A 22,738-nucleotide genomic window follows, 5' to 3' on the forward strand; every position below is an offset into this window, starting at 1 on the left:
TATACACTTTTGTATGTGATATAATATGTTCCTTTTTATGTTAACTACTTAAAATTCTTAATATATCAAATATTCTTAAATACCCTTTGGATTACCTGCTGCAAAATTATCCCAGAATCTAATTGCTTCAAAATGGCCATCGAATAGAAGCCAGGTTTTTTGGTGATCATTCATTTTTAGTAGCTGACTGAATGTGGCCATTTGTCCTAAAGCAATTTTAAAGGATATCTTTAAAGTTTTGTTGTGCATTTTACTGTAGAGCCAACAGAAGTTGGGGATAAAGGTAACTCTGTGTCAGCAAATCTTGGCGACAACACAGCAAATGCTTCTTCAGAAGAGACTAGTCCCTCTGAGGAAGGGAGGAGTCCCGTGGGGTGTCTCTCAGAAACCCATGATAGCAGCAACATGGCAGAGAAGAAGGTGGCATCTGAGCTCCCCCAGGATGTGCCAGGTACAGAGGGCAGTGTATCAATGCCTCTGTAATGGGGGGGAAATCCTTCCCTTTAGTAGTAAAAGCTGAATGTCACCTAAAACTTTAAAGTATGTGTTCATTCATGCTGCTTGCTTACATAAGTGCCATCCCTAATTGCTAAGTTGTCACCTAACATTTGGAGTTTGACAGATGTTCTTGCATTTAGTGCTTGAAACTCATCATAATCTTCATGCTTTTTAAAGTTCATTTAGCTGTTTTTGTCTAATAGACTTATTTTTATATTTTATCACCAGACCATAGTGGCAGATATTTTGGTTTTAAGTACTCACATACTAATGGCTCAGTGTTGAATGATTTGACCATTCCAATTCTGTATGTACTAACAGATTAATTTTATGTTTGCATGTGGTCATGTAAGTTTTTTTTTAACAACATCTCAAACCATAATGTTATAATAGAAAACCATTGTCACAATATATTTTGACATGAAAATGTAAGTTAACCAGTAATAAATATTTTAAGCTTTTTAAAATTAAAATTATACTCAAAGTAGTTATATCACACCAAGAATGTTATTATGCCTTTCCTTTTGCCTTTTTTAAAAATGAAAAAAAATTTTTTTATTATTGGAGCTGTGTGTATATTTTTGAAAAACAAATTAGAAAATTTAGATGAGCAAAACAGGAAAAGAAATACTGGTAATCCTATCAAAAGTCAATAATTATAGTTAATACTGTATTGGAAATCCTTAAAGAATTTTTCTGTGTATTATAAGAATGTCATGTAATTCTTTCCTTTTTTTTTTTCCCCCTATCTTTATTTTAGCCATTCTGGTAGGAATGTAAGGATATCTTATTGTGATTTGAACTTGTAGTTCCCTGGTGACTAAGGATGTTGAGCACCTTTTGTGTGTGTGTGTGCACGTGTGTGTGCGTGCGTGTGCCTATATGTATGTATGTATGTATGTGTGTGTGTGTGTATATATATATATATATATATATATATATATATATATATTTGTCATTTGGATAACTTCTTTTGTGAATTGCCTGTCAGTTCTTTTGTTCATTTTCTATCAAGTGGTCTGTTTTTTTTAATATTTTTTTTATTTTTATTTTTTTTAAGTGGTCTCTTTTTTGTGTGTGTGGCTGTTTCATTGGCTGGGCTAAGTCAAGTCCCTCTACTCCATCCTGACTGGAAGCAAAAGTTTCTCCATTGATTTTTTTAAAACGTGTTAACCCAATCTCATCATATTCCTGGAATAAATACAACTTGGTTGTGATATGTTCTTGTTCTTATGTATTGTTGCATTCCATTTTTTAATATTTTGTTCAGGATTTTTGCGTCAACTTTCATGAATGAGATTGACTTGCAATTTTCTTTCTGTGATAATGTCTATGTCAGGATTTGATGCCTAGATTATGCTGGCCTCATAAAATGAGTTGGTACAAGTTCCCACTTTTCCTTTTGTCTGCAAGAGTTTGTGTGGGTTGGTGTTATTTATTCCTTAAATGTTTGCTAAAGTCTTCTGGTCCTGGAGTTTTCATTGTGGGAAAGTTATTAATTGTAGATTTCATTTATTTGGTAAATAGTAGGCTATTCATATTTTCTGTTGTTTTCTTGTGTCAGTTTTAGTAAATTTTATTTTTCTAGGAATCTACCATTTCATTTAAATTTAAAATTTTATTGACATAATAACATCCTATTTTTTAAATGTCTATAGTATCTGTAATGATCTCTTTTTTCAGTCGAGAAATTGGTTATCTGTTTTCTCTTAATCATTTCATAAGACTATTAACAATTTTTATGAGTCGTTAAAAAAACAACTTTGGGCTTTGTTTATCCTCTCTATATTTTTTCTAGTTTTTTATCTTATTTTTATTTCATTCCTTTTATTTTTTTTCATTTTTGTGAATTTTTCTTCCCTGTCTTTTTTTTTTCAAAACCACTCTATTGAGGTATAATTGATATACAAAAAGCTGTACATATTTAATATATACAACTTGATGAGTTTGGAGATAAATATATACCTGTGAAACCATCACCACAATCTATGACATAAACATATCCATCACCTCCAGAAGTTTCCCATACCCTCTTTTTTCTTGTTGTTTTTTTTTTTTTTGGTTGTGGACCATTTTTAAAGTCTTTATTGAATTTGTTACAGTATTGCTTTTGTTTTATGTTTTGGTTTTTTGGCCGTGAGGCATGTGGGATCTTAGCTCCCTGACCAGGGATTGAACCTGCACCCCCTGCACTGGAAGGCAAAGTCTTAACCACTGCACCACCAGGGAAGTCTCTCTCATACCCTCTTTTTTTTTTTTAACATCTTTATTGGAGTATAATTGCTTTACAATGGTGTGCTAGTTTCCGCTTTATAACAACATGAATCAGTTATACATATACATATATTTCATACCCTCTTTATTATTTTTTTCTTCTAGCTTCTTAAGGTGGATGCTTTGATTATTTTTTATTTTTTCTATGTCTGTTGTCAAGGCTATAAATTTCCCTCTATGTACTGCTGCTGTAGCTGCATCTCACAAACTTTAATATGTTATTTTGTCTTTATCATTCAGTTTAAAATACTTTCTAATTTCTATTATGATGTGTTTTTTTTACCCATTGCTTATTTAGAAATATATTGTTTAGTACTCAAACATTTAGAGATTTTCTTTTTCTTTTTTTTTAAATTAATTAACTAATTTTTGTCTGCATTGGGTCTTCATTGCTGTGCGCAGGCTTTCTCTAGTTGTGGTGGGTGGGGGCTACACTTCCTTGCGGTGCACGGGCTTCTCATTCCAGTGGCTTCTCTTGTTGTTGAGCACAGGCTCTAGGCACACGGGCTTCAGTAGTTGTGGCACGCGGCTCAGTAGTTATGGCTCTCAGGCTGTAGAGCTCAGGCTCAGTAGTTGTGGCTCATGGGCTTAGTTGCTCTGTGGGTGTGTGGGATCTTCCTGGACTAGGGCTCGAACCCATGTCCCGTGCATTGGCAGGAGGATTCTTAACCACTGCGCCACCAGGGAAGTCCTAGAGATTTCTAGTTATCTTTTTCATTGATTTCTAGTTTAACACACTGTAGTCAGATAACATTCTATACATGATTTATGTCCTTTAAGATTTGTTGAGGCTTGTCTTGTGGTCCAACATTTGGTTAATGTTGATAAACTGTCTCATATACACTCGAAGAGGATATCTATTTTTAGTTTTGGGGTACAGTACAGGACAACTAGGTCAGGGTTTTAATTGTTTTGTTGAAATCTATATCTTTGCTATTTTTTTTTCCCTCTATGCAAGATAATTTTTTTTTTTAACGTCTTTATTGGAGTATAATAGCTTTATAATGGTGTGTTAGTTTCTGCTTTATAACATATGCAAGATACTTTTAAGTTATTTCTATTTACTGTGGGGTTGCCTTTTTATCTTTAAAATATTTTTAGTTTTTGCATATAGTTTGAGCCTGTGTTATTAGGTGCACATAATTTTTATATTGTTGAATTAACTTTATCTTTGTGAAATGTCCTTTATCTTTAATAATATTACTAAACTACAGCAGCTTTCTTTTGATTAGCGTTTGTATTGTATATCTTTTCTGGAATAGAAAGATACTTAAAAATAACCCGAGAATTTAAAATCTCTTTCAAAATACATCTACTTTAGAATTTCTTTAGAAATATATACACACATATGTATACATATATATGGATATGCATATTTATTTATTTCAAGCTGTATTTTGTCAGGTCCTGTCAGAGAGCACTATCATTTTCTTAGGATAGATGACATTATGCAAAGGAAAAATTATAAATCTGTGGTCTAAAAATCTAAAGGAGTGAGAACATAAGAAAAATGGGCAGATTTCATGATTTCAAATTGGGTATGATTCAGAAAGATTTTATGTGGCTGAGATTGAAGTTTAAACTGAAAAGTTGGGCCGTATTTTGGGAAATGTTTGTAGACATCACTTAAAAAAGTTAATCTCTGAATATCTGTTCCTCAGATTTTGCCCCGCTGCACCTGTATTCCAGACATTTCATTTCAGTTCATGAAAATGGTTATGTTGCCAAAAACGACCCCTTATAGCAAGTGTACTGTTTATTATTCAGTATAACTTCTTTGTAGTTAACAAACAGCTCAATTTCAGAATTACACTTTTGTTCTGGATTTTAGATTAGAAACTTTTGTACCAGATTGTCAGTTTTTCAATATATAAGGAGAGACAGGGGCATCTGTCTTTCTAGCATCTTAACCTCAAATATACTATTGAGAATTTGTATTCAAACATATAATGCAGACAGCATTTGTTTTATTAAAGTTATGCCTCTAGATTTAATGCCTGGGATGAAGAAAATAGCAGCCGTAGATAAAACTGGCTTTATTTCCATAACTATTTATAATTGCTTTGAAAGTGTTTCCATGGACATATTGAAAGTCTAACATCTGTAAGGTTGAACTATAAGAACATATTAATTTAACCTGTTTCTTAACTTTTTGGGATAATGACATCTTAAAAGATAGTACTTTGCTTTAGGTTTGGATTTTATTATAAGGAAATTAAGTGGATGTAAGAGGCTGCTGATACTGGATGCTGAACTGATGTGTTTCCCGTTTACTTTTACCTCATTGAGTTGATAGATAATGGCTTTTGGAGGTTCTGCAGCTAAATATTACTCTTTTGTTTCTTATTCTTTTAAATGTGTTTGGTTTTAGCTTCTAGTCTAGAATATTTGAACTGTGAGGCCTATTGGTAGGGGATACCTTCTTTGTGGTGTTTTAAAACAAATGCTTGAGATTTCTTTAATCCTAATGAAGTAAGGATGTAAAGAGTTCTAGAACAATTCCTCTAAACTGAAATGGAGGAAAACTTAAGGCAAATTAACTTGGGACAGGTCAACAAAAAAGCTCTGTATTATGAGTTATGGTAGTCCTCAGCTTGTTAGCACCTTGAAAGTTTAAATGGATAGATTCTGAATTCAGTTTGCTTTCAGTGGGGTAGTAGTTTTTTTTAAGATCAAAATACCTTGGGATGGGATTGATTGCCTATTCTTTTATGAAGTACCATTATCTTCCTAATAGCAGAGAGCACTTTCTATGAAGTATTTTAAGATATGATTAGGTGGAATCTCTTAAGTCCTATCCCAGAATTATTGTCTTGGTTAAAACCATACTTGGGGTGTATTGTATGCTGAAATAGTTTTTTGTGGGCTAGTTTAGAACCCAATCACTTTTTTTTTTTTTTAATTTTATTTATTTATTTATTTATGGCTGTGTTGGGTCTTCGTTTCTGTGCGAGGGCTTTCTCTAGTTGCGGCAAGTGGGGGCCACTCTTCATCGCGGTGCGCGGGCCTCTCATTATCGCGGCCCCTCTTGTTGCAGAGCACAGGCTCCAGACGCGCAGGCTCAGTAGTTGTGGCTCACGGGCCTAGTTGCTCCGCGGCACGTGGGATCTTCCCAGACCAGGGCTCGAACCCGTGTCCCCTGCATTGGCAGGCAGACTCTCAACCACTGCGCCACCAGGGAAGCCCCCCAATCACTTTTTATTATACTTCTGTGAGAAAATGCACTCTGAATTCTGAGCTCATAAATGAGGGGATGTCTATATACTGTTTCATTATTCGAGAAGATGATTTTTAGACAATTATAAATTAAGAATACAGCACATTTCAAAACTAGATCTACAGTTGTGAAAGGAATGATTAGTGAGGAATTTGATGCTATTCATGTGAGACTTCTTTTCTTCCAAATATATGCATTTTACAGCATGAGTTAGTTGATTATATTACTGGTTTGCAGCTGTCAGATTTTAAGTTTGCCATTTCTATCTTTCATATAAAATTTTCTTATTATGAACATGCACAAAAGTTAAGAGAATAACATAGTGACCCCTCCCCCATATTTTAACACTTAGATTAGAAAATCATCAATATTTTGTCATACTAGTTTTACTCATGCTTTTTTTTTTTTTTTAAACTGCTTTTTTGAGTGGGGAGGACTCAAATTTTTAAAAATCGCCCCCCTTTGACCCCAGGTGTACACTATTAGATAAATCATAATCCTTAGTTAATTGCACTCATCATTGGTCATTGCATAGTCCCCCTTAATTTATTCATTCACGTTTGAAATGATCTTATTAATGAAATAAACACCTAGGAACCTATCACCCAAAACAGAAGTCTAAGTCCTGCTTTGAAACTCACCTGTATCGAGCCATCTCCCCAATCTCATTGCCTGCATCCTTCTACCCTACCTGAAGTGATTGTCACCCTAAATCCTGTGTTCACTAATATTTTCTTTCCTTTTTATGACAGAAATCCAGTAGAATTAAGACTATTGATACTAGAGGTCAAAGTGATGTATAACCCACATAACTGTTGCTTCATTGAGTTGATCTACATGGTTTGCTTGTAACATAAAAACTATGTATTTCTGTTTCGGTTGTTTTAAACTGTGTAGCAAGTGTGTTGTGTTAAGTATATCTTAGTAAGTGTATATGTTAAGTATAACTTCGGGGAACTTAATCTTTTCACTTTATATTACTAATATAATGTTGTATGTTGCTGGAGTTCTTTCATATTAACTGTATTACAGTACTCCTCTGTGTAACTATAACACAGTTTATCCCCTTTCCTGTTGATGTGAATTTGGGTTGTTTCCTTACTGCAGTATTTTAAAGCAAATCCCGGACATCATGTTATATCAGTCCTACATACATTTCTAAAGAATATGGACATTATCTTATATAATTACAGTGCCATTATCATTTTAATAAAATTGACAGCAATTCCTTAGTATCATCTACTATCCAGTCAATTTAAATTTCCTCACTTAAAAAAAATTTTTTTAAACATTGGCTGTGTTTTAAATAACTCCAAATAAGATCCCCGCACGACATGACATTTGGTTTTATGTCTACTGAGTCTCTTAATCTAGAGCATTCTCCCCTTCCCTGACTTTTTAAAGAATCCTAGTATATCCTCCTATGGAATATCCCACATCCAGGATTTTCTTTCCTTCTTCTTAGTGTTTAATTTGTTCTAAAGGCTTGATTAAATTCATTTTCAACTATTTTTGGCAAGAATACTTCATAAGCTGTGTTCTGGGTATTTCACATCATATTGCATCAAAAGGCTCATCATGATGTCTGTATGTTTTACCTTTACAAATTCTAAGATAGATCAGTGAGTTCAAAATCAGCTGTCTATTTGGAAGTTATAGTATATGATTTCTAATTCTATAATTTTTTCAGTATTTTTTTAACTGGAATTCTTCTGTAAAGAATTTTCCCTCATTAACTAAGTCTATTTGAATACCTTGAAATATAATTAGAGCAGAAATACATGCTTAATTATTTCTCTTAAAATCTGATTTTCAGAGTCAGGAGTTGGTGTCCAGTTACCTTCAGTGGTGATTTTTGAGTTATGAACTTTGGGGGGAGGGGCATGATTTTCTCATTTTAAGTATCTGTTTGAACTCATAGGTCTTTATGTATGCAGTTTGTTTCAGTCAGTTGTAGTTATCATTAATTTGGTTATATTGATTTTCAGGAGCCCCTTTACGTTGGCTTTTGAGTCCTTTTTGCTGTGTATGACCCCAGTAGTCTCTTTTGCTTTTTTGCTTTTTGGCAGAGTAAGATGTATGCAGCTTATCTTATACATTTCTTACCCCAGACCTCGAATCAGTAATTCCTGCAAGAAGCCCTGGTTCCTTATTGTGGGGAATGATATTTAGAGACCATCATCTGGACCCAAGAGTATTTACTGCTCTTGGGCTCTCACTGCCTCTAGGATTTTTTATTGGGTAGTGTTAGGAAATACATATTTTGGAAAAGAAAAAAACCAATTCATGTTGACATTTCAAATTCAGATTGAGGATTGCATACTTAGTTTCTTTTTTTACACTTGTATCTCTTTTCCTTTATACTGAATGCCTTAGTTCCTGACAACAGTAACTTAATTATATACTTGCTTTATCCTGTTATAGATGTCCATTAATAATATATATTATTTTTATAATTATTGTTAATATCTTGATGTGCATTAATAATAGTAATAAGAAGAAATGATTTAAATAGCATAGTAATTTCATAATACCAATATTATTGCTCACAGTAAGACTACTGAACCGCATTTAAGATTTTTTTGCAGCTCTTTATCTTTATACCATATTTCCAGTAAGAATGTATAGTCAAAATTCTGTGTTCCAAAGTCACTTGAAATAATCTTTTTCTCTGTGTGGTTATGCCAACAACTTGATACACGATTAGGCTGTTTTCTTTCAGTTTTTAGGGGCTGCATTTCTAGCTTGAATTTTTAAAAAATGTAAAACATTTACATGATTCCAAAGTCAAACTTTGTAACTGTAATCTATTCAGAGAATTTTCACTTTCATCCCTTCCCTCTCTAGATAACCATTTCCTTCCTTTCCCTTACAGGTAGCCATTTTTATTAAGTTTTGGTTATTCTTCTAGTGTTTTTTTTTTTTTTTTCATATAGAAAAGCAAAATATGTGCATAAATTCATATTTCTCTCCCTTTCTTACATGAAGTTAGCATACTCTAAGTACTGTTCTGCATCTTTCTTTTTACATTTAATCTTGAGATCATTTCATATGTGGATATAATGATTTCCTCAGTCCTTGTTATGGTGCATGATATTTTATTGTATGTACCACCTTTTATTCAGCCAGTGCCGTATTGGTGGGCATTTTGTTTTTTCTGGTCTTTTGCCATTATAAATAGTGCTACAGTGAATACCTCTGTAAATATCAGTAAATAATTTAGTATTTTTGCCAGTGTATTTCAGGGTAGATTTATGGACATGGGATTGCTAGGTTAAGAGTAAATGTATCTGTAATTTTTCTAGATATTGTCAGTTCCCTTTTATCCAGTTTGCACCACTTTACAGTCCTACAACAATGTGTGGCAGTACCTCTTAACCCACTGCCTCTCTACCTGAGTGTATCGTGAGACTTGGATTTTTGGCCACTCTGGTAGCTGAGAGGTAGTTTCTCTATACAATTTTACTTTGCATTTCTCTTACTTTGAATTAAGTGAGCATATTTCCATGTTTAAAGGCCATTTTTCTTTTTCTTTTTCTTTTTTGTGGCTGAATCGCATGGCTTGTGGGATTTTAGTTCCCTGACCAGGGATTGAACAGGGGCCCTTGGCAGTGAGAGCGCGGAGTCTGAACCACTGGACCGCCAGGGAATTCCCGCCATTTTCATTTCTTTCGTCACTGTTTATATATTTTTCCCATTTTTCTATCAGGTTGTTGGTTTTTTCACTCAAAAAAAAATTTAGGAGCTCATGATACATTACAGATAGCCTTTGTGATATACTGTCGACGACTTTTAATTTAGGGGATTAATTTAAAAGGTATCTTAATAGTGGCAAAATGAAATGCACAGGGAGGCTCTAGATTTCTGAACTGCCGAGGAAAGACCTAGGCTTTCAGTTCGTGGTAGCATTCATTTTGATATACTTTTAGGAACTATACTCTTAGTGATACTATTATATTGGTCTTAAAATTAACAATCACTTAGGCATTACCTTCTAGTTAAATTTGGGGGTATAGAATTCAGGCAGAAAACCTTAGAGATAAATAATCCTGTTTAATTCTGTTTCGAATACTGTTTGAATACTTTTTGAAAAGTAAGAATATAAATTTCAGATTTTGAGGGATTTTCTTAACAAAATCAATTCTGCAGTATCTGGCACATCATAAATTTTGTGAGATTGTTATATCACTTTATTATTATGAAAGATTGTCTGCTGTGTACTATACACTAAGGTGATAAGAGCCTGAGTTAATACTGGGAGACTTAAAAAACAATTCATAGGGTGTTGTTTACAAATTTCTTTTCATACATTGCATTATTCATACATGAGCAGCTTTTTAAAATCCAGCTTTGTAATGCAACCCTAAAACAATTAAATGTCTTTTCTGACAATTAGTTGTTTTTGATGTGATTTCCAATTTAAAAATCAGGTATTCTATTTTTCTAGAAGAACCTAACAAGACATGTGACAGCAGTAACACTAGTGCTACCACTACCTCCACCCAGCCTAATCTGGAAAACAGTAACAGCAGCAGTGAACTAAATTCTTCCCAGAGTGAATCTGCTAAGGCAGCGGATGATCCTGAAAATGGAGAAAGAGAATCTCATACACCTGTCTCTATTCAAGAAGAGATAGGTAAGAATACACTTCATACATTGAAAGGAGCTTTTTTATTTTTTTAATTTTTAATTTTTTAAATAAAAGTTTGATGGGGGGTGGGAAGATTTGGATTTTCTTTTCCTTTTTTTTTTTTTTTTTAAACACAAGTGACACTTGCACTCAGTGTTTTTCTTTTAAAAAAATAAAAAAGCACTTGGGAAAAAATACATCTTTTTCACACCCCCTCCCCAAAGGTAACCACCATTATTTGGTGTGTAACATTTTATATCTTTCTCCGTGCAGTTACATTAATGTATGTATGTTTACAAAAAGTTTTTTTTTTTTTTTTTTAAATATAAACGGGATCATTCTGCATGTGTTGTTCTGCATCTTGCTTTTTTCACTCAGTAATACATGTAGGGGTTCTTTTCATGTAATAAATTGATTTTATTCTTTTTTTAACTGCTGCATGGTACTCCACAGTACAGATGAACCATAATTCATTTACTATTTCTCTATTAATGGACATTTAGGCTAACAGTTTTTTCATTATTACAACTAGTGGTGCTTTTTAACATCCTCACCATATATCTCTGTGTACTTGTATTTCTGGCAGTATAGATACAGTAAATGGAATTGCTGGATCATATGGTAGGTACATTTAAAAAATAGTGATGGCTACTGCTTAATTGTACGTTAAAAGGAATTTATACTAATCATTTACATGTATGTGTATTTCTTCATATTCTCGCTAAATTTGACATCATCTATCTGTTACATTTTTGCCAATGGTGAAAAGTATTTCATTTTAAAATTTGCATATCCCTGCTTACTAATGTGGTTGACTTTCTTTTCATGTGTTTGCTGAACTTTCTGTGAATTGCTTATTCATATTTTTTGCTGATTTGTTTCTACTGAATTTTGATATTTTTCCCAAATGAGTTTTAGGAATGCTTTATGTATTGTGGGTATTAATTTTTGATTTTACCTATATATTTATATAGTCATTGCTTGTTTTTAACTCTTTCTGTTGTTTTATAAAGAAATTTTTACATTTTTTATGCAGTTAAATTTATCAGTCTTTTTCTTTAGGATTTCTCTGGATTTTGTGTCTTTCTAAGGAAGACCATCCCTATCCCAAGAACATACATATATTTTACAGTAATTTCACATAATACTTCTATAACTTCATTTTTAATCCTTCTGGTGTATAATTTTGTGTATGATATGAGATGGAGATCTGTCTCAATTAGAACCTTTTCAATTGCAAGTGACCAAACTAGCTTAAACTAGCTTAAGTGAAAAGGGAATTTAATTAGCTCATATAATTGGGAAGTCCAAGCCATCACCAGGCATAACTGGACCTCCAGGTATCAAAACTCTTTCCATTTTCCTCTTTCTGTCTCACCTTTTGGATCTGCATATGTTTGTGTGTTAACCTCATTCTCTCCTAATACAGACAGGCTTTCCCCAAGTGGCAGGGAAGATGGCATCAGCGGTTTGTATTCATATCTTTCCAAGGTCTGTGACCCAAAGGCGAGGCCCCTACTCCCGCTCCAAATCAAAAGCCCTTGAGGAAGGAATGTGAGTGGCCTATCTTGGACATATTGTTCCTACTCCTGTGGCCAGGGCAGGCAAGGTATTATGATTGATGGCTCCAGCAAAAGTATATAATTGGAGTGGGGTAGAAATGGTTTTCCAAGGAAGGAGAGATGCTGTGAAGATAGGAAACAGCAAATATCCACAGTTCCACCCTAGCTCAGTACAAACGTGTGTATTCAAATTAAAAAATGCCTCTGCCGAACATAATGGAAAGATCTCACCCACAACTGAAAATTTTTTCAAAAACTTCTCTCCCAAAATGAACATCTGGTAATTTTAACTGTATCTAGGATTTCTGTGTATTGTGTGTATTATTTTGATTATGTCTGGTTGTGGCTTATCTTGATCTTACAATCCATGAGCCAAATTATGAGCTTAACTACCTGTGACACTCATTAACCTGATGGTGGACGGTGTTCTCTGATAAACCTGGCGGCCCTTTTCTGGGAGGTTTTCTGGGAGAATGGATATGGATGAGAAGTGAGAAGCATACGGGAAGATCCCCCTTCTGGAGGCCATTCTCCTTTAACAGCCTAGATCCAGCTGACTTCTGTCAGGGATGGCCTGCTGGAAATTGCTGTAGGTTTGAATAATTATACATCCCAGTGTGACAGGTTTGGGGTTTTTTTCTGGCAGTAACACCCCCTTATAGATTGCCTGAATACCCAGCTAGTACCTAATGCCCAGAAACTTGCCCAGAGTCCCTGAGGGTAAACCCCCTCTACTTGCCCAGTTTGTCTGCCCCAGCCCCCAGGTGAGCGAAGTCTGTCTACGCTCCTGCCTCTTGACTCATTAAACAGTGAGTTAGGGAGGCTAGGGCCAGGCAGCTCTGCACTCAGCCTCCAGGCGGCATCACAGTGATTCACTCCTTTAAACAGGAATGTGGCCTTTGGGCAGGGTGTGCTAGACGATGACCTCCACTCTTAGCCTTGTCCCCTCTCTCTGCTCCTTCAAGTCGTACCCCCAGGGATGAATTTTCTGCCTCCTTTCCCTTATTTGCACTAAACTTAGCAAGTGGCAAAGGATTGACTCTCACCTGTTGGATTGTTGGCTCTAAATTGAGGCGCTTAATTTAGAAAGTGCTGTGCCATTCCCTTTCTGCTTTTAGGAAGTCTGGCCTTGACTAAATGATGTCTAAAAAGTCTTTATTGTAGGACTTCAAAGACAGTCCCAAGAAGTAGCCACTATCGGGAATTCTCTGGCAGTTTAGTGGTTGGGACTCCACACTCTCACTGCTGAGGGCCCGGGTTCAGTCGCTGGTTGGGGAGCTAAAATATCACAAGCCGCGTGGTGTGGCCAAAAAAAAAAAAAAAAAAAAGGTGCCGCTGTAGTTCGTCGTGTCGGCACAGAACTCTAGCATGGGTACAATCATGGTCTGAGAGCCGAGAGAAAATCGTGGATAGTCTAACTAACCAACTGCTTTGCTACCACACATTGAAGGTTACTAGCTTTCCAGCCTGAGATGGCAAGATACCCAGTACCCCTACCCCATCTTGATTTAGTCAGTGCCATATTTTCTGCTTGGTTTTTCATTTGCCAGTGCCACACTGTCTTAGTTTTTAAAAGCTTTAAATTAAGAAAGAAAAATGAGATCTTGTTCAACTGTCTGGCCAGTGGAAATTGGATAGTGATGTAATCGTTTTAGAACGTATAGAAATTTTCAGCTGAAGTGAGATTTATGCAAAAGCAGAAATTGCTCCTTGGCAGTTAAATCTGTCACTTTAAAAAATTAAGATATTATGAAAATGTGAGAGGCCTTTATTATATTTTAAAAAGCTAATGTAGTTGATTTTCACATGTACAGTTATCTGCATACACAGATAATTATCTAGATTCTTTAGGAAAAAATTCACTTGGCATTTATGTTTATAAGCTTTAAATTATTAGGTATTTAAACAGAATTTCAGTGGAAATCTTTCTAAAATTAATTATATCCTTTACTTTTAATACAGAAATCCATGTCGAATATATAAGGCAATATTTTATTAGTGTGCATTTTGAGTTATGTTTGTTACTTGTAAATCTGTAGCAGCCCTTCCTCTTTTCTAGTAGCTGAGCTTTAAAACAGATTACCTGGCATGTTTGAATTTTCTGTAAAATAATAAATGACTCACAGTAAAGTTCTGACATACTTTCTTTGGAGTAAAACTTTAAGAATTAATGCATTTGCTTTGGCTATTCAAGGACTTTTTATTTTCTGGATCTTAGTTGTCTACCAGATGGAAGTTTTGGATAAGTAAGGTGTTATTACTATATGTAATTTACTTACTGTTAGCAATTACTTTTGGCTTTTTATCTGATAACAGGTGATTTCAAATCAGAGAAGTCTAATGGGGAAATAAGTGAGTCTCCTGGAGGTGGAAGAGGAGCGTCTGGTTCAACTCGGATTATCACCAGGTTACGGAATCCAGACAGCAAACTGAGTCAGCTGAAGAGCCAACAGGTGGCAGCCGCAGCCCACGAAGCAAATAAATTATTTAAGGAGGGGAAAGAGGTGTGTTTTTTTCTGTTTAAAACAAAAATCTCTGGAATGTAAAATCATTTTTAAAATAGGGGCAGGAAGTTTGTAGAGGTACTTTTGAACTGTATTTTCCTCACTTCTGAGAGTGTAGTGTGTAACGAGATTAAAAGTGTTAGGTTTGTATTATGCTAAGTATAGTTGTACACCCAAATTTCAATCCATGCATAGAAATGCTGTAAATGGGTAGTATTGTTTCTGACTATATGGTTAGTTTTATTGTATATAATTCTAAAGAGATAGAGGCTGCTTCTTCACATGTGGGAACAGGTAGGCTATTTGTGGGCTTTATTAAAGATTTAATGCTCAGTTCTGGCTGTAGTCATTTTAGATGAACCTGCAGCTAAAAGGTAAGACTTACCCCTTGATAGCAGAGCACGGTGTATAGAACATCTCAACTCTGACTGTGAACAAAAAGATTGAAGCTAGGACTCAGTATTTCTGTCTCCCAGCAAGCCATGATGATAGAATAAGGGCCACAGCTGTGTCTCTCAGATTTGAGAATTATTTGCAGGGTAGATATGCAAGATTATGCAGTGGGGTTTTTTTTGTTTTGTTTTGTTTTTTAATGCAGTGTTTTTAACATCAAAGAAATGGCTTTAAGACAGTGGCTTTCAGACTTCTTTTTACTCTGACCCTCACTAAGACATTTTTCATAGCAACCCAGTACATACATTCAAAAGTTTCCTGAAGTAGTATTTTACTATGTGGGAAGCACTCTGGTATTTTCTTTTCTAGTCTATTGTATTATATTTCATTTTTTTTAAAGCTGAATAAGCCCCACTATTGATTTCACAGTCCACTAAAGGATTGGAATCAACTATTTGAAACACTATTTTAACGTATCCATGGGCTCTTATCTAAAGCTGGAATGATAAAAGGAGCAGAAGAAAAGGTATTTTTAAGAATATATGTTTGCGGGAGTAGTACATGTAATGCCCTCATGCCCTCTTTTGTCTCTAACCCCTGTATATTGTAAGCTTGAGAAAATGATTGGTGAATGATTTATATATTAGTTTCATGTGTATATTTGAGATACATGAAAATACTTAATAATGTCCAACATATAATAGGCACTTTAATAGAGCTTAGTTTTCTTTCTTTTTGCAGGCATATCTTGGTTGTTTAATTATAAACAGTTAGCTTTAGCTTTTAAACTTCAGAAGTTCAGGGACTTCCCTGGCCGTCCAATGGTTAAGACTTCGCCTTCCAATGCGGGGGGTGCGGGTTCGATCCCTGATCGGAGAGCTAAGATCCCACGTGCCTCTCGGCCAAAAAACCAAAGCATAGAAAAACAGAAGCAGTATTGTGACAAATTCAATAAAAGACTTTAAAAAATGGTCCACATCAAAAAAATCTTTAAACTTCAAAAGTTCAGTCGTAAGATGTATCTTAACTTATTTTGAATGATAAATTACAAATTATTGAAAGACAATTGATCAAATTTACATATTTGACATAAATAATGGAGTCTTTTTATTTTCTTGGTCAGGTACTGGTAGTTAATTCTCAAGGAGAAATTTCACGGTTGAGCACCAAAAAGGAAGTGGTCATGAAGGGAAATATCAACAATTATTTTAAGTTGGGTCAAGAGGGGAAGTATCGCGTCTACCACAATCAGTACTCCACCAATTCATTTGCTTTGAATAAGCACCAGCACAGAGAAGACCATGATAAGAGAAGGCATCTTGCACATAAATTCTGTCTGACTCCAGCTGGAGAGTTCAAATGGAATGGTTCTGTCCATGGATCCAAAGTTCTTACCATATCTACTCTGAGACTGACTATCACCCAGTTGGAAAACAATATCCCTTCCTCCTTTCTTCATCCCAACTGGGCTTCACACAGGTAAAGGAAACTAGGTTTATTTATTGCTGTGAATATAGTAAATATTTACAAAATGATTATTGCAGTTGCACACTTTAAACTGTCATTATTAATGAATTGAATGAAGGCATTTTAGTCAGCAAAACACTGAGGATGTTAGGAATAGGAGTAACTTTACTTCTTAAGTTACCGATCCAACACTAACATTGGGAAGATTTCTGGAAAGCAGAGTCTTTATTCCCGGAACCAAGTGGAGTCCAGACAGAGTTCCAGAACATCATAGAAGGTTTAAAGATTTGGAGGACGAATTGACCTCTGAGATTCCTCCAGTGTTTAAGACCTATGATTCTGTGAGGTAGAAACTTCCAGTAGCAGTATATTTTATACCTGCTTAGCCTAGAAACATATGGCCTATAAGGTGAAGTCTTCATAAATTACAGCTCTTGTGCTTTAAGATCAACAAGATGAAATTTTGTTTTTTTCTTTTTTTTTTCCTTTCTGAAATTTAGGGCAAATTGGATCAAGGCCGTTCAGATGTGTAGCAAACCCAGAGAATTTGCATTGGCTTTAGCTATCTTGGAGTGTGCAGTTAAACCAGTTGTGATGCTACCAATCTGGCGGGAATCTTTAGGACATACCAGGTAAGTGAATCCTGAGCCTCGTGAATGGTGGGTTAGTCTCCCTTTTGGAATACTAGTCTATTAATAATGAAAGTTAATGTGTTGAAGAGGCCATCATAAAGACTTAACTCTTCTTGACCTCATTTTCCTCCTATAAGATGGAGGAAAACATGTAAGATGTAAACCTGAATAAACACTAGTTCTTATTTAGGATATAGGATTATAATGAAGATCAGAAGAGATCAGGTATATGAAAATTAAAAATATGTTCTAAAGTAAAAAGTATTTTTATTGAATAGAAAGAATGCGTATATTTTTTGAATATTTACTCTGGAATGTGCTAGACGTCTTGATTTATTTAGAGTCGAGTATCTGGCCAAAGATCATGTAGCTCCTAAGTAGACCCAGAGTTGTGTGACTTTAGCAGATGGTTAACAAAAAAAATAAATTTGTGACTTGAATCTACTTTTTAGCCCTAATGGATTTATTTTTTAACTTTAATTTTTAAAAAGTTCTTATTACAAACCTAATGTAAGCTTATGGTAAAAAATGTAAATTATTATTCAATGTAAAAAGTAAGGCTCCTTTTACCTTCCCTGCCCCTCTACAGGGCCCACTCCAAAGGTATAATGCTGTATTTTTTTAAATTTAAATATGTTTTGTGTTGCTTTCTACACCTGTGTTTTCTTTTTTAAAAAAATAAATAAATAAATAAATTTATTTATTTATTTTTTGGCTGCGTTGGATCTTTGTTGCTGTGCACGGGCTTTCTTTAGTTGCGGCGTGTGGGGGCTACTCTTCGTTGCGGTGCGCGGGTTTTTCATTGCAGTGGCTTCTCTTGTTGCGGAGCCCGGGCTCTAGGTGTGCGGGCTCCAGTAGTTGTGGCTCACGGGCTTAGTTGCTCCGCGGCACGTGGGATCTTCCCGGACCAGGACTGGAACCCGTGTCCCCTGCATTGGCAGGCAGATTCTTAACCACTGCGCCACCAGGGAAGCCCCCTGTGTTTTATCTTATAATGAAAAATTTTAAGAAAAATAAATATGCCTGCTAAATATTTTTCATCTGCTAAGGGTTGCTTTCAGTTTTCTGTAGTGTTTTCCCCCCATAAGTCTTATGGATACTCTTTCCTCTCTCCCTCCTATTTTGAATGTAATTGCTGCTACTGGTAGAAGCTTCCACAAATGGAATGGACTTAATTCTTCCTAGGATTAAAAAAAACACAACAGGGTTAAGTTAAGGTGCTATGAACGGTGCAGCCCAGGAGAGGAGAGCTAAATGGGTGGCATGCCTGTATTTTTCTCACCGCCACCTTTTCTCAGGGCAGGGAGAGCAAGGGGAAAGTCAGAGGCAATTGTGAGGCCTATATTTCTGTTTTTCCTTCTTGCATTTACTTCCAGACTTTCCCCAAACTTTTCTGCGCCAACAGTCTCCTATTCAGTGCTCATCCTGAAACTTGTGTTGGTGGTCTCTGGTGGCAGAGACCAATATTTTGAGAACTAAAGCTAAGCTAAATGTTGCTAAAGAAAACTTCAGTACTCAAATGTAACTTAAAATGACTAAGTCAAAGCTTTTATAAATTCGTTTCTAAATATTAAACATTCTAATGAAAATGCAATTCATTTTTTTTTAGTTAGGGTTTTTTCCCCTCCTGGTATGTCATTATGACTAGTCTTTTATCCTATTTTATTTTTTTTAAATTTGTTTTGGCGCACTGTGTGGCATGTGGGATCTTCTTTCCCTGACCAGGGATTGAACCCGGGCCCTTGGCAGTGAGATCGTGGAGTCCTAACCATTGGACAGCCAGGGAATTCCCATGACTAGTCTTTTAAACCTGTTACTAGAGTTATAAAATTGTATCATGAATTGTATTAGTATGACACATCTGGTAATATATACAAAAGAACTTTTTTTAAAATTATGATGAGGTGATACAGCATACTTTGAATTTTAAAAAAATTAGAGACCATGATTCATGAAAATTAGAAATTAATAATAGGACTTCCACTTTTGGCAGTAGTATGGTCACAACTGTTTAGGTGACAGACTTCTAAGACTTGATCCTAAGGCAGTATCTAGAAATTCAACCAAATATTTTATTATAAAATGTTTGTTTATTGTGATATTCAATAGTAAAGGTTTGAAGGCAGGATCTTTTTTGAAAAAGTTATAAAGTCTTGGTTGAAAAACATTAAAGAACACCTAAATAAATGAAAATATATCTCCTGTTCACGTATAGGAGGACTCAGTGTCTTGACAATGTCAATTTTTCTCACCTTAATATACAGATTAAGTTCAAACACATTAATAATTATAGTTGGGCTTTCTGTAGAATTTCACAAGATGGTTAAGTTTTTATGGAAAGGGGCAACAATAGAAAATGTAAATTTGAAGGACGAGGTGGGAGGACTTGCCCTCCCATGTAACAAAACTTACTTGGTAGCTATAATACTGTGCTGTAAACAAATAGACCAGTGGTACAGAGTAAACAGTCCAGAAAGAGACCAATCCGTATATGAAAATACAGTATGTGATGGAAGTAGCACTGGAAAGGATGAACTGTCCAATAGAAGATGAGGAGGAAATCAGTTGTCTGTACAGTGGTAAATTGAACTTCATTCTTTATATTATACACAATAGTCAGTTCCAGGTAGAGTAAATTCTAAATGTGAAAAGCAAACTTTAAAACTCTAAGAAGAGAATATAAGAGATTATCTTTGTGACTCTGAAGTAAAAAAATTTCTCTTCTTCCTCCCTCCCTCTCTCCTTCTCCATTTCCTTCCCTTTTTCCTCCCTTCTGTGCCTCTCTTTCCTTTCACTCGTTCCTTCTTCCTGCTTTTCTTCCTGCCATACTTCCTTCCTTTTCTCTTCTGATTGTTTTATTTCCTTCTTGATTCATTCAGTATCTCCCCTAACATAGCTAAGGCAGGCTTTATTTATTTCATTTGTAAGAGTGCTGTCTGTCAGATTTGAATGAGTGTGCATGTGTATGCCTGTGTGTGTGCAAGTACTAAAAGTGACTTTCCTTCTTCACCTGTAATATGTGATATGTACATAAGATTGTGTGAAATATATAAGCTATAATGGGTAATAATAAAATGAACACCTGTGAATTCACCACCCAATTTTAAAATAAGAACATTATTATTATTGCATTTACTTTGCATTCATATTACCTTGCCTGTCCTGAGAGATAACCATCATTTTTACATTTGTGTTTTGTGACACCCTTCCTTCTACTGTGTAGTTTTATCACATATGTATATAGCAGTAAACAATGATTTTCTGTTGTTTGAGTTTTATAATAATGTGTCATCCTAAAACACTGAATCCTAAACTGGTTGAAGGTGTTTTTATTGTTTTATTATACTATAATCAAAAAAGCAAAAAAAAAAAAAGTGTTAATATACACAGTATATTCAAGAACTTCTACAGTTCAGTAAGAAAAAAAATCAAACTATTTAGTAGAAAAAAAGGCCAGAGGTACAAACATAATTTAGAGAAAAGGAGACACAAATAGCCAAGAAATGTGAAAAGATGCTTAACCTCCCTAGTAAGTTGGGGGAAAAGCACATTAAAACTAGGGGTTGGGCCAGCATCGTTCTCAATGGTGAAAAACTGAAACCATTTCTGCTAAGATCAGGAACAAGATAAGGTTGCCCACTCTCACCACTGTTATTCAACATAGTTTTGGAAGTTTTAGCCACAGCAGTCAGAGAAGAAAAAGAATTAAAAGTAATCCAAATCGGAAAAGAAGAAGTAAAACTGTCACTGTTTGCAGATGACATGATACTATACATAGAGAATCCTGAAGATACTACCAGAAAACTACTAGAGCTAATCAATGAATTGGGTAAAGTAGCAGGATACAAAATTAATGCACAGAAATCTGTTGCATTTCTATACACTAATGATGAAAAATCTGAAAGAGAAATTAAGGAAACACTCCCATTTACCATTGCAACAAGAAGAATAAAACACCTAGGAATAAACCTACCTAAGGAGATAAAAGACCTGTATGCAGAAAACTATAAGACACTGATGAAAGAAATTAAAGATGATACAGAGGGAGAGATATACCATGTTCTTGGATTGGAAGAATCAACAGTGTGAAAATGACTATACTACCCAAAGCGATCTACAGATTCAGTGCAATCCCTATCAAACTACCAGTGGCATTTTTCACAGAACTAGAAGAAAAAATTTCACAATTTGTATGGAAACAAAAGACCCCGAATAGCCAAAGCAATCTTGAGAAAGAAAAACGGAACTGGAGGAGTCAGGCTCCCTGACTTCAGACTATACTACAAAGCTACAGTAATCAAGACAATATGGTACTTGCACAAAAACAGAAATATAGATCAATGGAACAGGATAGAAAGCCCAGAGATAAACCCATGTGCATATGGTCACCTTATCTTTGATAAAGGAGGCAAGAATATACAATGGAGAAAAGGCAGCCTCTTCAATAAGTGGTGCTGGGAAAGCTGGACAGCTACATGTAAAAGAATGAAATTAGAACACTCCCTAACACCATACACAAAAATAAACTCAAAATGGATTAGAGACCTAAATGTAAGACTGAACACTATAAAACTCTTAAAGGAAAACATAGGCAGAACACTCTATGACATAAATCACAGCAAGATCCTTTTTGACCCACCTCCTAGAGAAAAGGAAATAAAAACAAAAGTAAGCAAATGGGACCTAATGAAACTTAAAAGCTTTTACACAGCAAAGGAAACCATAAACAAGATGAAAAGACAACCCTCAGAATGGGAGAAAATAGTTGCAAACGAAGCAAGTGACAAAGGATTAATCTCCAAAATATACAAGCAGCTCATGCAGCTCAATATCAAAAAAACAAACAACCCAATCCAGAAATGGGCAGAAGACCTAAATAGACATTTCTCCAAAGAAGATATACAGATGGCCAACAAACACATGAAAGAATGCTCAACATCACTAATCATTAGAGAAATGCAGATCAAAACTACAATGAGGTATCACCTCACACCGGTCAGAATGGCCATCATCAAAAAATCTACAAACAATAAATGCTGGAGAGGGTGTGGAGAAAAGGGAACCCTTTTGCACTGTTGGTGGGAATGTAAGTTGACACAGCCACTATGGAGAACAGTATGGAGGTTCCTTAAAAAACTAAAAATAGAACTACCATACGACGCAGCAATCCCACTACTGGGCATATACCCTGAGAAAACCATAATTCAAAAAGAGTCATGTACCACAGTGTTCATTACAGCTCTATTTACAATAGCCAGAACATGGAAGCAACCTAAGCGTCCATTGACAGATGAATGGATAAAGATGTGGCACATATATACAATGGAATATTACTCAGCCATAAAAAGAAACGAAATTGAGTTATTTGTAGTGAGGTGGATGAACCTAGAGACTGTCATACAGCGTGAAATAAGTCAGAAAGAGAAAAACAAATACCATATGCTAACACATATATATGGAATCTTAAAAAAAAAAAAGGTTCTGAAGAACCTAGGGGCAGGACAGGAATAAAGATGCAGATGTAGAGAATGGACTTGAGGACACGGGGAGGGGGAAGGGTA

The 22,738-nt window shown here is 35.2% G+C and overlaps 1 protein-coding gene and 1 long non-coding RNA gene across 19 annotated transcripts in view; one reads left to right on the top strand and one right to left on the bottom strand.

Moving 5' to 3' along the window:
* LOC309619052 overlaps positions 1-22,738 on the bottom strand; it is a 373,591-nt gene that overhangs the window by 112,970 nt on the left and 237,883 nt on the right. The window lies entirely within an intron of this gene.
* Positions 1-22,738, top strand: part of BPTF (bromodomain PHD finger transcription factor) — a 140,058-nt gene that overhangs the window by 56,098 nt on the left and 61,222 nt on the right. For 11 of the 18 annotated variants that reach the window (XM_082373654.1, XM_082373660.1, XM_082373657.1 and 8 more), the window contains exons 5-9: positions 260-451; positions 10,437-10,625; positions 14,498-14,685; positions 16,202-16,557; positions 17,046-17,177. In XM_082373654.1, coding sequence (XP_082229780.1) covers positions 260-451; positions 10,437-10,625; positions 14,498-14,685; positions 16,202-16,557; positions 17,046-17,177 — 1,057 coding nt within the window. The remainder of the gene's footprint in view (positions 1-259; positions 452-10,436; positions 10,626-14,497; positions 14,686-16,201; positions 16,558-17,045; positions 17,178-22,738) is intronic. The other 7 variants (XM_082373650.1, XM_082373652.1, XM_082373655.1 and 4 more) reach the window with 5 other exon arrangements.

Source organism: Balaenoptera borealis, assembly GCF_965194805.1.
Source record: "Balaenoptera borealis genome assembly, chromosome: 20".
Lineage (NCBI taxonomy): Eukaryota > Metazoa > Chordata > Mammalia > Artiodactyla > Balaenopteridae > Balaenoptera > Balaenoptera borealis.